At 44.6% G+C, this 16,439-nt stretch overlaps 2 protein-coding genes across 5 annotated transcripts; both read right to left on the bottom strand.

The window, feature by feature from the left end:
• Positions 1 to 245: 245 nt before the first annotated feature.
• Positions 246 to 1,094, bottom strand: LOC123144149 (uncharacterized). Its single transcript, XM_044563192.1, has one exon. It carries the CDS (start codon positions 899 to 901, stop codon positions 461 to 463), a length of 441 nt encoding a protein of 146 aa, XP_044419127.1. The 5' UTR covers positions 902 to 1,094; the 3' UTR covers positions 246 to 460.
• Positions 1,095 to 6,185: 5,091 nt separating this feature from the next.
• LOC123144147 (uncharacterized) lies at positions 6,186 to 14,934 on the bottom strand. Of its 4 annotated transcripts, XM_044563190.1 has the most exons (14): positions 14,747 to 14,934; positions 13,208 to 13,415; positions 12,642 to 12,692; positions 12,268 to 12,398; positions 12,046 to 12,168; positions 11,817 to 11,939; positions 10,285 to 10,343; positions 9,948 to 10,117; positions 9,446 to 9,499; positions 8,675 to 8,784; positions 8,113 to 8,226; positions 7,906 to 8,031; positions 7,573 to 7,636; positions 6,186 to 6,398 (listed from the first exon to the last, which is right to left on the bottom strand). In XM_044563190.1, exons 2-13 carry the CDS (start codon positions 13,382 to 13,384, stop codon positions 7,609 to 7,611), a joined length of 1,266 nt encoding a protein of 421 aa, XP_044419125.1. In that variant the 5' UTR covers positions 13,385 to 13,415; positions 14,747 to 14,934; the 3' UTR covers positions 6,186 to 6,398; positions 7,573 to 7,608. The 4 variants fall into 4 exon arrangements, with proteins under 4 accessions (XP_044419125.1, XP_044419122.1, XP_044419123.1 ...); XM_044563187.1 differs by lacking the exon at positions 6,186 to 6,398 and having other exon boundaries at positions 7,413 to 7,636; XM_044563188.1 differs by lacking the exons at positions 6,186 to 6,398; positions 14,747 to 14,934 and adding an exon at positions 14,355 to 14,399 and having other exon boundaries at positions 7,413 to 7,636.
• Between the last annotated feature and the right edge of the window lie 1,505 nt (positions 14,935 to 16,439).

Here is a 16,439-nt window from a genome sequence, read left to right as displayed (position 1 = left end):
GGCCAATTATTGCGCCACCACCACCCCCGACCGTCGCCCATTCCGCTCCCACCCAGTGCCATGGCGGTGGCGTCACCGCCGGCAAGTACCACCGCATTCATGGCGCCTCTCGGCCCCGTACGTCCCCCCTGCCCATCGGCATCTGCCTGCCACTGCAATTACAGTACTCTCGACCCTATCCTCGGCAGCTCAGAATCAGAAATCTGAATACGGTCCTTGAGAATCCGATCGAGCATGGCATGGCATGGCACAACTCGATCGACCGAGCAATGGCGTTCTTCTCACATACATACAGTACTACAGTATTAATTTACAAGCATCGTCGTTCTCCCGACCGAACTTTCCCCTACGGAAAGGCTCTTCTTAAATCGAATTAAAACAAGCTGCTGCCTTTCCATTCCAGAGGTTGAGGAAAAGGAACCCGAGGAGAGAGAAAGGGAAGCTACTGGCGACGGGACGGCTAATGGCTGGCGGCGGTTGGCCGGCTGGCGACGACGAGGCCGTTCGGCGCGGGGACGACGGCCGCGACGGCGGTTGAGGACGAGGTGGCGCTGCCTGGCGCGAGCACGAAGCGGGACGAGAAGGTGTAGCTGTAGTAGAGGCTGGCCGCGTCCGCGTCCGGGTCGGGGTCGCCGAAGCCGCTCTGGTCGAAGTTGCGCGCGTAGCTCAGCGGGTCGTACTGGCACCCCCGGAGCGCCCCGGCCGCCGACGAAGACGACGACGACGCCGCCGGCCTGGCCGCGCACAGCGCCTGCCTCCCCTGGCGACGCAGCCGGCGCACCAGGCGTCCGAGCCCGCACCCGCCGCCGCAGCACCGCTGGGCCGCCGGGCCGACGATGCCGCCGCCGCCGCCGCGCCGGCAGGTCGACGTAGCCCCCGCGCCGCTGCCGCCTTCTACCATCGCTGCCGCCCACGTCTCTCCCTCTCGCTCCTCGCCTCTCCGCGACGCCGCGTGCGCGACCGTGTGTCCAGTGCAGTGTGGCTGTGGGACTTGTGCCGGGCGCGCGTGTGGGTTATTGGTAGGTAGACGTGTCCGTGACCGTGATTTATAAAGGTCCGGCCAGCTGTGGCCGCCAACCCATTCGCGCAAACCGTTTGCGAACTGAGGCGACGGAGCAGTGCAGCCTCCGTGAGTATTTTGGTGTCAAGCTGGGGAGGATGAGACCCGTGCACCCACATCGGGGCAGGGAAGATCTTATCTTTTCTTTTTCTTTTCTTAGCAAAGAAGATATTTTATTTTTCTTTTCTTAGGAAAGAAGATATTTTCTTTTCCTAGAAGTAGAAGGCCTTTTTCTTTTTCATACATACCTTGTTCACAGTGTCGATGACTTGCAGCACTGCCTCTTCAAATGTCGTCGTGTGAAAGAAGTGTGGTCTCAGCTGGGACTTTTAGATGCCATTCAAAGAGCAGTTGATCAGAACAAATCAAGCTCAGTCACTGCGAATATCTTATCAAAGCTTGATTGTTGTTTTGGATGGAGTACATGTGGCCGAACTGGCTGTTGTGGCGGCGTGGTACCTTTGATGGCAACGACGACAACTTGTGAAAGGAATCGTGATTCAAAACCCTGAGAAAACAGCGCTGCCTATTCGCGTCCTAGCTACAAATTACATCAGATCGGTGTCTCCAAACTCCCGACTTAGAAGAAAGAACATATGTGGAAGAAAACCGTCTCATGGACTGATTTGGAGCTTGTGTATGATGAACGGGTTGACTTTCTAGCAGAAGTGACTTGGTTTCTTCTACATATCCAAGATGTTGATTCAGCGGAGCTCGGGGCAATTAGAAATGAAATATACTTGTTGGCAAATTTGGGGTGCAACAATGTGGAGATTGAATCTGATTGCTCGTTTGTGGTGGAGGCAATTCAGCAAACGGATTCTTATCTAGGACCCGACATTGCATTGGTCTCTAAACTTAAGCAGATGGCAATGAACTTTGCCAAAATATCATTCAAACACTGTTTCCGGGAAGCTAATCAGGTAGCAAATGAGCTAGCTAAGCATTCTTTTAGTGCTAAATTTTCGGGTTCTTGAGATGATGCAATCCCTAACTTTTACTTGTGAACGACATGACCATCATATGAGAAATAAAGTCTATTTGCTGTAAAAAAAGAAGAAGAAGAAGAAGAAGGCCTTTTCTCTTCCTACAAGTAGAAGGTAAAGACGATATATTAGAAATGTCCAACCTTACGAAACCATTTTCTAAAAAGCAGCAAATAAAATGCCATGTTGTATATCAAATTATCAATGATGTCTTCCTCATGAAGTCGTCGGTGGCAGTCGCACGTAATGAGCAAATCTCCATGCCGCCTCTAGAACTCCGAAACATCCTTGGAGACAGATAACAGTCTTGAGGCACGGGATGAAAAGTTGCCGGTCGGAACCAGGAGAAATCAACGACAAGGAAGTAAGGTTGAAATCATCGTCCTATAGAAAGGACGACATAGGTCCCTAGACAACCACCACGATTCGATCAGACAGAACTGAAATGCCTTACCTCCTCTAGATCTTCGAAACATCCTCGGAGCCAGATAACGGTGTTGGCGCACGAGGCGGGAAGTTGTCGGTCAGAGTAAGAAGAAATTAATGACAATGAAGATAAGGATAAGATCACCGTCCTAGAGAAGATGATGATGAATGGGCCTAGACAATCATCCTCATCTGACCAAAGAGAACAAAATGTCCTACCTCCTCTAGATACCCGGAACAACCTCAGAACCACTCCCAATGGAAAAACCTCCATAATTCATAGCAACAGTAAAGAAATCCCTTTCTTCATCACCTACATGGACATTGCAAATTCAGACGATCAGATAATGTGCAAAATTCAGGTACTTTGCAAAATTGCAAATTTCAGTTAGCATGGTCAAGTTCGGTTAACAAGACCACTTAGCATGTGCAAAGACAGTTCAACAAAGTTAAGTTAAGTTAACACAATATTGTTCACACATTTAGTTAGCACATCGACGGTGTCCCGGCCAAAAGGGGTCCCTCGCCATGTCGGTTCCCGACCTGATGGGTCGGGCTGAGGACCCCTAGGCCCTAGGTCGGTTCCATCTTAGGCCACATTGGCGGCCCTTGGTGAATTATACGAGGACTCGAGGAGACTTGGAGGACAATCAACAAATACCAGCGCCTTGGAGGACTCTACCTCCACCGATGTAGCCGACTAGAATCTGTAACCCTAAGGCCCCCAGTATGCTATATAAGTCAGGGATTGGGCTCGTCGATATACATTCCCTTGGTACTTTACATGTACTTTGTATACACCCCTCAACATAATATATAAGAGCAAGAGTAGGATATTACCTCCTCTACAAGAGCCCAAACCTGGGTAAAACCTTGCCCCTATCACCATCGGGCCAAGTTGCCTAGGTAAGATACCCTACCGCGGCATATGTCGAATCTAGCTCTATAACACACATAAATTTAGTTAATTGAACATGGGCAATTGAGTTATATGATTCACATCTAAGCTATACCATATAACCTCATAAGCACGTGCTTACCTATCCTAGCATCCATAATCCTCTACTTTAATCACAATCCGCGTGTGGCCACTGCCCCCCCTCCCCCCCCCCCCAATTTAAAAAAGATAAACCCTTTTTCACAGTCCAAGTAACCACATGAATGAATATGGCCATTGGCCGACAATCTAACGCCACTACGAACATGTCATCTAATGGCAGGCGAGGTGGTGCATGAATAAGACATGAACATCATGGGGGCAGGGAATTTGAAAACTCACCATAAATGGATGTCTTGCCCTTGTCGCAGCCGTGGTGCCATGCTTTCAACTCGACGGTGAAAATCTCCGCATAGGCGCCGCCACCGAGGCCTCCTTGTGTCGAAGCGAAGACCCTAGGTGATCCCATCGCAATCGCCTAACTCCTCTTTACTCTCTTTCCCTTCTTCCGCATCGGGGTGGTTTTTGAAGCCATCGTCGATGGAACCGGAGGTGGGGGCAAGGCATTTTTTTATTTGGCAAAAATGCGCGTGCCGCCACATGGTGGGCATTTTTGCAAATGCGACCCATAAAACAATCCACCCGCGTTAAAGAAGGGCACCACACCGGATTTTTTCTCGAAAAACCCCTTGCAGACGCAAAGTATCACCGCCGCAGTCCATCCTACACTGCGCGTGGCTACAGACGGCTAGGCAGACGACGCCACGTGAGAGAAACGCCTCCCGTGACCGTATTGCAGAGTGTCACTCATGCGATCCATCCTACGATGATGTGGCTACACACGGCGAGGCAGATGGCGCCGTGTGGGCGACATACGTATGAAAACGCCTCCGTGACCGGAACAACTTCGTCAACCCGAAAATTGCCGTTCGTGAATTCAGTGACTTTTTTTTTTGCACGCTTCTTCCATAGAATGTGGGAGATGAATTTTACTCTTGTATTCTCAAAGAAAAAACTAAGAAAGATCCTGCTGGCAATGCATGGATTGATGGATCTCGATCGGGCGTGGGAGGGAGGGAGGAGAGGGAACAAAACGGTGGGCAGTACGGTTGGCAGTGGAGCCACGCGGGGCGGCAAGGACGTCGTCATGGGCCTCCCTTGTCGTCGAGCAAAGCGTGACAGCCAGCCACGTCGTCCCTACCACCCCTACCCCGCCCCGATCCGGCCCGGTCGCTAGCTACTCTCTCTTTGCCTATTGGCATGGCCACACTTCACAGTTGTACGCCCATATCCACCGCACCCTGGCCGACGCCAGTACGCCGCAGCGCCGCTACTACTGAAATTTCCAGCAGCAAGAGCGAGCACACACCAGCCATTTCCCTTCCCTTCCCGAGTCATTTTTTAAAGGGTGTGAGAGGCTGTCGGCATGCCATCGTCAGCTCGCTCGCGGTCAAGGAGCACACTCCGTCCCGAGGGCATTTCTTCCGTCTCGCGGTGCTGCTAGCCAGGCAGTAAAATATTACTACTCGACAAGTCGCCGGATGCAGGGAGGACGCAGGCATGTGGCATCCCAGTAATAAGATAGATATACTTTTGTCAGATTAAAATAGATCCAGCCGAGGGTGGTCGCTCGACATTCTCTTGGTCTGCCATCGAGCACTGAACTGAACTGGATCGGGTTGAGGTGCTAGGAGCCCTAGGAAAGCATTGCTTGGAGCGAACGGCTCCATGATTAGGCTTTTCTTCTTTCAAAAAGGTCCGGCGCTTTAGCCCGTCCTCCGACTCCGAGACCATCACCTCCAGTAGTACGCTGATGAGTCAGCAAAACATTTGAAGAGTTACGTCGTGGATACCGATCTGAAATCCTTCCTCTGCCACCCGAGAATCATAGTAGTATTCTGATCTGATTCGCTTTGGATGCTCATGCTTGGTAAATGGTGCTACTGTGGCTGGTAGTCACGTGCCTGCGCAGTTTACATTTGTAGAGTATCGTTGCTAAGCACCAAGAACCAAGGAATCATGCATGCATACGAGCTATAGTAACGGCTAGGACCGAACCAGATTGATTGGCAAGGCCTGTTACGGGAAGAATCCGATGAGTTTGTCCAGCAAGCTCGCGGGTACTCTTTGTCATAAACCGGTAGGAATTGTCCGATGGAGCTAAACGCATCATGGTCCGGCCCTAGCTAGTCAAGATTGTACTACCAGTTACGATGGTTCAAGTTGATACTGTCAACTCCGCTTTGGAAATCGGAAAGCCCTAACATGATGACATGTCTATCATCAGAAATGCCCTAATCATGGACACCCTCACCCCTTGTGGTCACTATACCGTGAAGCTTGAATATACGATACCAAAACAAACCTGTGAACATACATCTGAGGCCACTCATCAAGCGAATTTGCATCTTCCAATCTAAGATAATAGCTCAGGTGGAAAGAAAGTTCATGTCCTATAACAATTCCTTCCGGCGGAAAGATGCGTACTTCGCCTGATCATTTTGGGAGAAGAAAAAAATTCTGTATAGCAAAAGTGCACTTCACTATGGAAGGCAAAATGGATGTGAGCAGAAGCAGGGCGGGCATGGCTCTTATCAATCAAACTTGACACATGACCAGAGCACAGATTACAAAATCTACGCGGGTGGGTATCCTCTGTATCAAGTAGTCGATGCAAGTGCATCGCTCGTCAGTGTCGAATCCTCGGGGAGGAGATCTGAAATTTGGCAGATCATTGATAGGTCCTTCATACAAACATGATGCTCGAGCAGAAACCTTACTAAACAGTGCCTTCTTTTCATATAATGTACAGGCTACAGAGAATAAAAAGTTCGTTTGATACCAAAAGGCCAGCAGAAATTACAAATCCTTTTCGAAAAAAAGCAGAAAATACAAATGAAGTGTTTACTGCTACATGGATTATTTAAATCCGAGTTACCTTCAGTTACAAGATGGTGAAAACGAAGCTTTGCTGGTTACAGCCTGCGGTCTGCATTAAACGCCAAAAAGAAAAGTTATATGCCTGGATACTGTGTACTAGTCTTGCTGGAATCTTATGCATATACAGGAAAAAATGGCTAGTCGTCTCATTCACTATTTGGTTTCACACTCTTCGATCAACTTGGTAGAAAATGAGGATCCATAAATGAAGTGCAATGATACAATTTGTTACATTATATGTGGACTGCACTAGCCCTTTCCATTAGTTCGGACTTTTGGTTGCGTTGGCTAGTGCATGAAGCTTAACATGGTATCGGAGCTAAGGACTTGAGTTCAAGTCCTGGTTCGCGCAATTTATCTAAAAATTGCTGTTGCCCCCCTTTGTGTCCACGTATAGGCCTCTTGAGTCATACGTGAGTTTCGCGCTCCGTCGCTCTCTTCCGGTTGCACGTGTTGACTTGTCTTCCCCGTCACACGTGAGAGGGGGTGTTACATTATATGTGGACTGCACTAGCCCTTTCCATCAGTTCGGACTTTTGGTTGCGTTGGCTAGTGCATGAAGCTTAACACAATTCAACTGCTGCTTATCTGTCAGTTCCCAGCAGCTGTTAAGAGGCACAGGGCTAACACTTCAGGAATAAAGGATATGCTACAGGGTACTGGTTGGCTGGTATGACATGCACCCTGAATTGGTAGGGAACGGGGCAGGACAATCTGCCTCTCATGATGCACACTTGTTCTACAACCACCCAACAAGGAAACAGTTTGCTGTCTAGAAAAGTGGACGTTCTGAACGCACTATCATACGTAATAAACTGTAAAGTGAATACTGCTAGTTAGTTGACAACACTGCTATTCCGGCTTTTAATCCGAGGTTGTACTTTTTGTTGTTTCGGCTTTTGTTTTCAGTTGGAAGGTTACCCTGTATTACTCCTTGATGAACTGTGAAACAGCCCTGCTGTCTTTCTTTCGGGAAAAACTACACTGCTGGTAACAGGGACTAGGCAAAAATATGCAAGCCAGACATTTTGCGTGCTTAAATCATGAATTGGCACACAATACCAGAAAAAATATCAAAGTACTTAGAGATCGTTCGCACTAACAGCAAGTGTTTGAACTTTGAGCAAGAGTAGACAGCAAATAGAACCATGAACATCTCTTGCTGACAAAAATGAAGGAGTGGCAAAGTTTATTAGACAAAAAGGCTTGGAAAGAACTAACACCTTCAGTAAACAAAATCGTATGAAGACATCACGATTTTACAAAATACAGCAGCTCGTCTGGTCCCTGAAAAGGTAGATAGACAATTTAATTAGCGACTGCAAGTCATGATAAACCAAATCCATTTAAGATAACGTCAATTTTGAAGTCCTGGTATTGCCCGCATTTACAAACAGATGTTACATAGTATGTTAGAATCTCTTGTTTGTGAGGGTACATGTTTGAAAATGTTAGCAGACTGTGGTGACTACTTGGATAGCCAAGTTTTGACAGGAAAACGAAACCCACTTAATAATTCTGAATCTCATTCCAAGTTATACAGCAAGAGAACATACTTCTTCGGATCTTCATAGTGTATTAAAGCCTCCAGAAATTTCTTCCAATACGGTCCAGTTTCCTGAAGGTTAACTTTGTCTGGTCCCGCAAGATAAGCTTGAACAATGAATTCATGGCTTCTCTCCCTGTATAGAGGAAAATGTGTCAGTTTGTTGTTTATTATGCAGTAAGATGAAATATATTGTGCTTAATCCTTTTAGACAGACCTTCCTTCATATCGTGACAACCATCCCAAGTAAGCTGCTCCAAAGTACATTGATGCAAATGGATTGTAGAGATCATCCACCGAGCTCACTGTGTATGCCGTATAGCCACAATCTCTACATACTCAAAATGCAAACTGCAAGTGAGAACAACTACCTGGAAACTGTAATAGCAAAATCGAACAAGAGCAGTTCTACGCGACCAACTCAATGGAGTTAGATTCCAGATTATTAGATTAATGCTTTGCTCTAAAGTATGATTGTCTGACTTCTGAAGTAACCGAAAGTAGCAGATCAAAAGAATTCATGCGTTACATTTTGTAATTGGATCACCGAATATATTTGTATGAAACCGTGTATGCCAAAACTGTAGTTCAGGTTCAGCTAGCGTGTGTAAGGACAAAATAATAAGTAAAGCAAGATAACTGGTAAAGTAAAGAGTTTCAGGTTTGTCAGGGTGAACAATATCGTTCAAAAGTTGAGGTCCTACTCAGATTCCACAATCACCTCACCTTAATTGTTTGGATAAAATGTACAGGTAAATGGCTAGACGCAGTGTCATGACCTGGAAAGCCATGCGGCAGTAGGGTAATCTATTCCCATCAATCCTGTCCGAGAACGTACTCCATGGACAAAGCGCATACTGCACACCTCTGCGAGAGCAGCTAGGGCTTCCTATGCAGATTTGAAACAGAATAGAAGGTTCAACAAATGTTAGGATGCAGGGGCTTATAGAACTTGCTAAAGGAAATTCAGATAATATATTTATTGATATCATGATAGCCCTACAGGCATCTACATAGGCAGTACCGATTAATCACAATAATAATATAGGCAGCACCGCTGGAATTTTAATTAGAAATATCTCTAATCACTAATTTTACAAGGAGATGGATGCTAACGCGATTAGCAGACATTATTTCCAAATGTTTACAGAAAAAGAGAAACAAGGAAATGTTATGATAACTAACAACAGAAGAAATGCATTAGTTAATACGGTATACTGTTGCGTGGATTGAGGGCCAAAATATGATGAGCATAGTATGTGATGATCACTCATGCTACAGTATTATACATAGACCTTCAAAAGCAATACGATTGCATGTGAGAAAACAGAGCTTTAAGAGCTATTCTACAGGATGCACGGGTATTGGCATTTCACTGCATTACAGATTTGCTATAATAGCAACATGTTTAAGCAAGTTTGGAAGATAAGAAGAGCAACATGTTTAAGCAAGTTCGAAGATAATATCATTAGATATTGACACATTATGAATTTATGATGATATACTATTTTGTTAGAATAGAATGCACTGACTATCAACCCAAAGCTTACCGGCTTTACTCCTCTTGAGCTGAAATGGCGAGATATGATTATTTCAGCAACAGCCTGAGATCAAATTCAGAATCACATACAGAAACTGTGCATTGGTGTCTAAACTCGTCATTACATAAAACCATCAAAAAACTATGCTGATGATATGATATAGAGACAGGGTGGTTGTATCAAATAAGGTGTGAAGTAATGGTTCTCTGAACAATATTTGGCCTTCACACTTGGTATTGCATGATAGAGAAATGCACGACAACACTCTAATCACAGCTATACTGAAATATGGGTTATGTGAACCCATACTAGTATTGTTACATGGCATTCACATGATCCGTTCTTTTTATGAAATTAAAGTCAGAACTTTACCAGCACAAGAATATGCAGAAGTTTAACTGTAGCTTTACGTACAAACATATGTTTGTCAAGTTTTAGCACGGCAAAGAGGGAAGCCTACTAGTGAAAGGAAATGTGAAGTAACTGCACAACTATTAAGAACCAGCCATACCTTAACCTCAACTCGAGAAAGATACGGTCTCTTCTTGGCATCATGCGAAAATCTGACATTTCCACGCCGCTCACCAGAATTTGTCCACTCCTTCAACACGTCAGGCTGACTCCACATTCCATCCAGATCTTCCACTGACACTTTGGAATCCCAATATACCAGCTGTGTTCCTGACACAAAGATGATAATTGGATGACATGTTGAATGTAGCAAGAAGCTTTTCTGGAATCAAAATAGGGATCAGCATTTGGAGTACATGTGTTATTTTAACTTTTGCTTATATTTCACACTCCTTGAATCTAAAAAATACTAAATAAAAAAAATCAACGAATTTAACCTGCAGTTGAGGAATTTTCTAGGAGATCAGGAGCCAGCTCGTTTAAACTGTCTGGTTGTCTGCCAGCAAAAAAAGTGAGAAACAGTTCATCAACAAGTTAGATCCTGGATGTAAGGTAAAACAAAGAAATAGCTTTTGAATTTTAATTCAGTGAACAGTTTCTACATTTCTATCCTAATGGATATTCGATGGGTTGTAAGGAGTTGACCATGCAGTTCATATAGTTTACTTAGGGCATGTACAGTGCACTGCTAAGTGCTTTTATATCGGTGCTTAAAGAGAGATGAAAAACCACATCATTTAGCACGCATGCAAGAGCCACCTTCTCACATACAAGCACATATACTACAAGATTAGTACCTTATCAGTCGTAAGTGGCAAGAAAACTGTTTCTTTCATTAAACACCTCTTCACGCACTTGCATTGTATGTGCATTAATGATACAATCATCAAGGAACATCCTTTGGATTGTTGTGAAACAAAAAAAAACTGGTTATTTCATTAGTTTGATACTCCCTCTGTATCAAAATGTAAGAATACTTTGATACAGAGGGAGTATTTTGACATGTTAGGTGAACATAAATGATTAATTAAAAAGGAAACAAAATATTAGCAGTTGTAGGTTATTACAGCCTACAGCTACTATAATAGTAGGCCCACGTGATAATTCTCTCAGGGTGCTGGCAGGGTGGGTTGCGACTGCCCACCCATCTCCAGAGGTGTCCAGCAGCGATTAGAGCGGACAATGCGGTTGGCCACTACTACTTCCTTCCGGGTTTATTAGTCCCACTTGTATTTTGGGTCAAACTTTGACATTTGACTTAACTACAGAAAATAAGTTATATATCACAAAAACATTATCATTGGAAAGCTCTTTCGAAAATGAATCCAACAATATAAGTTTTTTGACATACAACTTATATTTTTTTAGTAAAATCTACAGTCAAAATTGAGCACAAAATATGAAGGGGGCCAATAAACCCGGATGGAGGCAGAAGTCCGCATTATCCTGCTATAGTGGGTACAGAGAGGAGTACGGTGAAGGACTGGGACGCCGCCTGCAACGACAAGGCAGGCTGGAGGTGGTGACTGCACCATCGGTTTCTTGCGAGATATGTGTCAAGCTGCTTGAAATCATGGGAATCAAAGTAGTCAGTCCGCATCGCAATTGGTAAGCTTTTTCAAGGCACGGCCCAGCAGCTTAGCTGGGTGTCCGTGCCCGCTTACACCCTCATAATTCTCTGGTCCCAATTTATAGAGGTGAAACTTAAGATTAAAGCTACTGTAAACTTGTATCATGTCAAACAAGTAAAGTTGTGGCTTATGGTTCTGTTATTTCGAGGAGCTCAATAATTTCCCCCAAACTTGAAGTCTTACTAGGCTTACATATTTAAGCTCAAAACCTTGAAGACAAGACCTTAATAGACCACAAATTATAAGAGAAACAAATTTAACCAAGGCAATACACTGAGCACTGAACAACATAACAATGTTGGAAGTAGAATACGAAGAGAGATTTTGAAGAATAAAACCTCATAGAGAGCAAGGTCTCTTTCACATAAAGATAGCGTTCGAAAATGGGGGCAGATGACTTGTGAGTAGCTTTCTTTTTGCCTCCCTTGTAAGCTCTAACGACAAATTCTTCAGTTCTTTCTCTGCAGCATTTTTTGCCAAATAATTGCGTTTAGCAGTAGAAAGATACAAGATGATAAAGTACATTAAATTTAAAAGTGATACAGAATCTACCAGAGAAATACATACTTTTCATCACATGAGAAGAGCCACTTTGCATAAGCAGCACCAAAGTAGACATTTATAAAAGGCCAGTATAGTAAATCAATATTATCTTCAAGTTCAATGTCATAATTTTTGTAACCCAGTTCCCTATCAGAAGTGATGAAAACAAGAAGTTCAGTTAAAGAACGTAGATGAGAAAGGAAGATACAGAAATTAAGTTGACCAGGCCTGTTGACCGTTGAGTACCTGCCAAGCCATTGAGCAACTTCTGGTGTCACCTGCATTATGCCCATCTTAGTCTCCTTAGTCTTCCGATCATAGTTATCCACAAAGAGCCTCTTTCCACTCGCAATTTCTGCAAGGGCACCTATCATATACTGCACAAAATAAGTAGGATGCTTAGGCTTAGACAAGTCCACCAGGATAGTTACCAATAACAAGATAGCTGAACTCTATCATCACAATTGTCATGTCTTATACTCACATAATTTCTTACTCTTCCACCAAAGACAATGTATCATGAAACATATGTTAGTATATAGTTGTACTGCACCACTCACCTTTCCGATTACTGACACAAGTGCAAATAATGATAAAACATAGAGCAATAGAATCAATACCGGGTCTAGCTGTGATTTGAAATGCCTCTGAACAGTAATTGCAGCAACTACCTGAAAGAATCAACGAGTGTATGTAAGAATAGTTCTAACCCAGCATTATACAAACAACAAACATAATACAGTAATTAATAAAACCAATAGACCCCCGCTCTGAGATTGTTTTCCATAGCTCGGCAAACTTCAGCACTGCAGTAATAAACTTCTAAACAGTCATTTAACCACTTCCTTGAATATAGCAAGAAACCACCATGTTTGACCACTTATCTCACAGCAGCGATAGCATTTATCTTGGTTAAGCTTCAGCAACAAATTCACTAGGCCACTACTGATAGCCTGCTTTGCTTTTAGTGCCACACTCTAGCATCTCAGATGTGAAATGATTATTAAAATGAATAAACCAAATAATGGATAGACTGGATACGTCAGACATTTTGTTTTTTAAAGAGGTTATCTTAGACATGCAGAAATGCAGCTTCAAAAAACAGATATATAGTGATCTAGCAAACAGTACAAGTATCCAACAGCTACCGATAACAAATGTTTACACAGTTAGGCTGATCACCCACCATAATTTCAGTTTGTGTCAGATATGCCTCGCCATCAGGATCCCGTGATAGGTGAACTTTCTGTCCCTGTTCTTCCCCAGCGTCAGTCCACTCTTTACTTACATGAGGATCTGCCCACATTAATCGCATATCATCCGGATCCAAGCAGTCATCCCAATATTTAAAGCTTACGGGCATCTTGTACTGATCAATAGCAGTTTCTGTCAATCTGCATTGAAAACAATAAACAAGTAAAACTTAGATGCCATATGGTGTGTGCTTATAATACATTGGAATTAAGGTCAGCAAATACATTGGAATTAATAAAAAGGGGCAGCCCGGTGCACGTAGCTCCCGCTCGCGCAGGGTCCGGAGAAGGGTCCGACCGCTTTGGGTCTATAGTACGCAGCCTTTCCCAACATTTCTGCAAGAGGTTGTTTCCAGGACTCGAACCCGTGACCTCATGGTCACAAGGCAACAGCTTTAGCGCTGCGCCAAGGCTCCCCTTACATTGGAATTAATACTTTGCACAAAATGCAATCACATAATAAGAGGAAAATGCAATGACTGGTTGCATTGTATGATACTAGAAATGAGGGCATCCAAGTATCTGTAAACCAAACTGTGCACTCACTCGAGATGAAAAATCGTCAAATCCTGAACATGTATGCATCATACTATAGAGTACTCCATACTACAGCATGTAGTAAACACGACAAAGTAAATGTAACATGGAACTGCTCACTGAAAACAAACATAAATGTGGTGAACACACAAACATCACGGTATCTCGATGCACACAGAAGCCATCACCAAAATAAGTACACAAAATTCAGCAAGTCACACCACACCCACACCAACTAAGAGTCGGCAGATTCACATAATAAATAATTATAAAACATAGTTTGGTACCAGGGAGATGTTTTCTTCGTTTATTAATTGTTTTTAAAAAAGGGCTCGTGGAAGCCGTACAATTCCCACAAATTTTCATATGGCGATAGAAATTGCCAAAAACTAGCACATAGCACCTCGTGATCATTGTTTCCACCGTGGGATGACTTTCTAGGTTAAAACCGTGGAATAACTTAAATTTACAACACAATAAAAATCACTAAACCAGCACTAATCCACGAACAGTTTACAACTTAAATAGCAGTTTGGCACTAACCAACCAACCAGCTCCTAGGAGAGAACGACCAACCAACCAACCAGCAGCAGCATCGCGTGATCGTATCAGTCAAGCCATAGCGTCGCACACACGCTGTACCTGTACGCACGCACGCACGGCGAGATCACCAAAAACAGCAACAGCATTGGCCTCGTCAACCCGCCACCAAACAGAAGGAACGCACCGAGCGAGCATCGCACGCAACAACGAAAAAATCGCACCTCGACACCTCGCGATCTCGGTCGTAACCTCCATCAATGCACGACACAGCGACCAAAATCGGCAACAACAAATCACTGGGCGCTACCCAAAAAAACCTCGCTCCCACGGTCGAGCACCGAAGAGAACGGGCGAGAAGAGGCTCCGGCGGCGGGATGGCAGAGCGAGCTCACCAGGGCGCGCGGAGGCAGTCAGGAGGGGAATCGGAGGGTTTCCCGCCGCTCGCCGCCGGCTCCTCCCGATCTGAAGGGGATTTGGGGCCGAACGGGGTGGCGACGGTGGGGTGGGGTGGTGGGAATGGGGAATTGGCGAGAGAGGGGAAGGAGAGAGAGGCGCGTAAAGTGGAAGAGGGGAAGGGGAGGGTGGCACAGCAAAGCGCGAGTGCGGGCGGTACAGTTTAAACGTGGGCCTGTGCACGTGTCGGGTGGGTAGGACTCCATGCTGGTGGATTTCGGATTCGAAATCACAGTCGTTGAAATTGGATGGGCGTCGATTTCTTGCGAATGAAGCGACGCTGTTTGGTCGTTTCGGATAACTATTTTTCTCCGCTCACCAGTCCAGATCAATTTGATGTTTGCTTGTCCTCCAATGATTTTTTCCAGTGGAATGTTGTAAATAAAATTTCAGCAAAGATGAGTTTTATTCCAAAATTATAGGATTACAATCTACTGGCAAGAGATCCTCGATACACGGGGGCCTCTCTGAAGCCAAACAGCAGTACAAGATTATGTACGGCTGTAATTAGCCAGACAATCTACTACCTTATTTTAATACCTACAAATCTTCTGGGGAATAAACTCCCTCTCCTCCATCAGGGCCTTGATCTCAGCTACCAAGTGCCCATAAGTCGACCGTGAGAGATTCTCATTTGATAAGATGGACAGAGCCTCAATTGAATCTGAGTGGACAATGACTTGCAGGTCTGTGTGTTGGAGAGCTAAATCCATGCCTTGCATAAGCGCATGGATCTCCGCTTCAAGAGCATCATTGCATCTGAATAAAACCCTATAAGCAGCAAAGATGACCGAACCGTCATGACGTCGTAGCACCATACTAGTCGCAGTGGAGCCATCATGAACAGAAAAGGAACCATCCACCGAGAGGGCCGCCTGGCCCACTGGAGGAGGAGGCCATGGCACACACTGGCCGCTACCCATAGGTTCCGGAGTCCGGACCTCCAACGAGGTCATTTTACCTTTGATAATCTCTTCAGTGGTATATCTCCAAGCAAGATCTAGGGACTTCAGATAACTGACCAAGAAATCAACACTTATTTCCAACGGAGGAACTACCTTGCCATGTGTTATATCTAACCTGAGATTCTAAATACGCCAAATAAGCAAAATAGCCATGTCATGAACTTGATCGAAACATCCAGATAAAACATATAACAACCACTCCTTGCCATTGTCTATCAGTTGTTCCGTCGCCGGTAGCGGCCAGAACTAATGCATGGTCTCCCAAATGGCCCTTGCATGGCCGCATGTAATTAAAGCATGAAAGGAGCTCTCCACTTCAAGACCACACACACGACATGTTCCACGATTTGAGAGATGTCTAGTCACTTTGCATTCATTTGTTGCTAAGGCCCTACCCGCAACCTTTCAGGCGGTGACACGCATCTTGACCAGAACTTTCGCCAGATACATGACCATAGAAAATCAATGTCGGGTGTCAATCTGTTCGAGGATCTATTAGTGCAAAAATGTTGTAAGTATATACTAGTGTAATGCTCGTGCGTTTCCCTGCAAAAAATGTCCACGTGTTGCATTCTCTTTTATGATGGAAGACAGTGACTTTGTTTTAGTCTTTCCTTTAGATTGCCACATCTAAAATTATGCAAGTTTAACCAAATTATATGGATAT

Source organism: Triticum aestivum, chromosome 6D (assembly GCF_018294505.1).
Source record: "Triticum aestivum cultivar Chinese Spring chromosome 6D, IWGSC CS RefSeq v2.1, whole genome shotgun sequence".
NCBI lineage: Eukaryota > Viridiplantae > Streptophyta > Magnoliopsida > Poales > Poaceae > Triticum > Triticum aestivum.
This window is presented reverse-complemented; position numbering and strand designations above follow the sequence as displayed.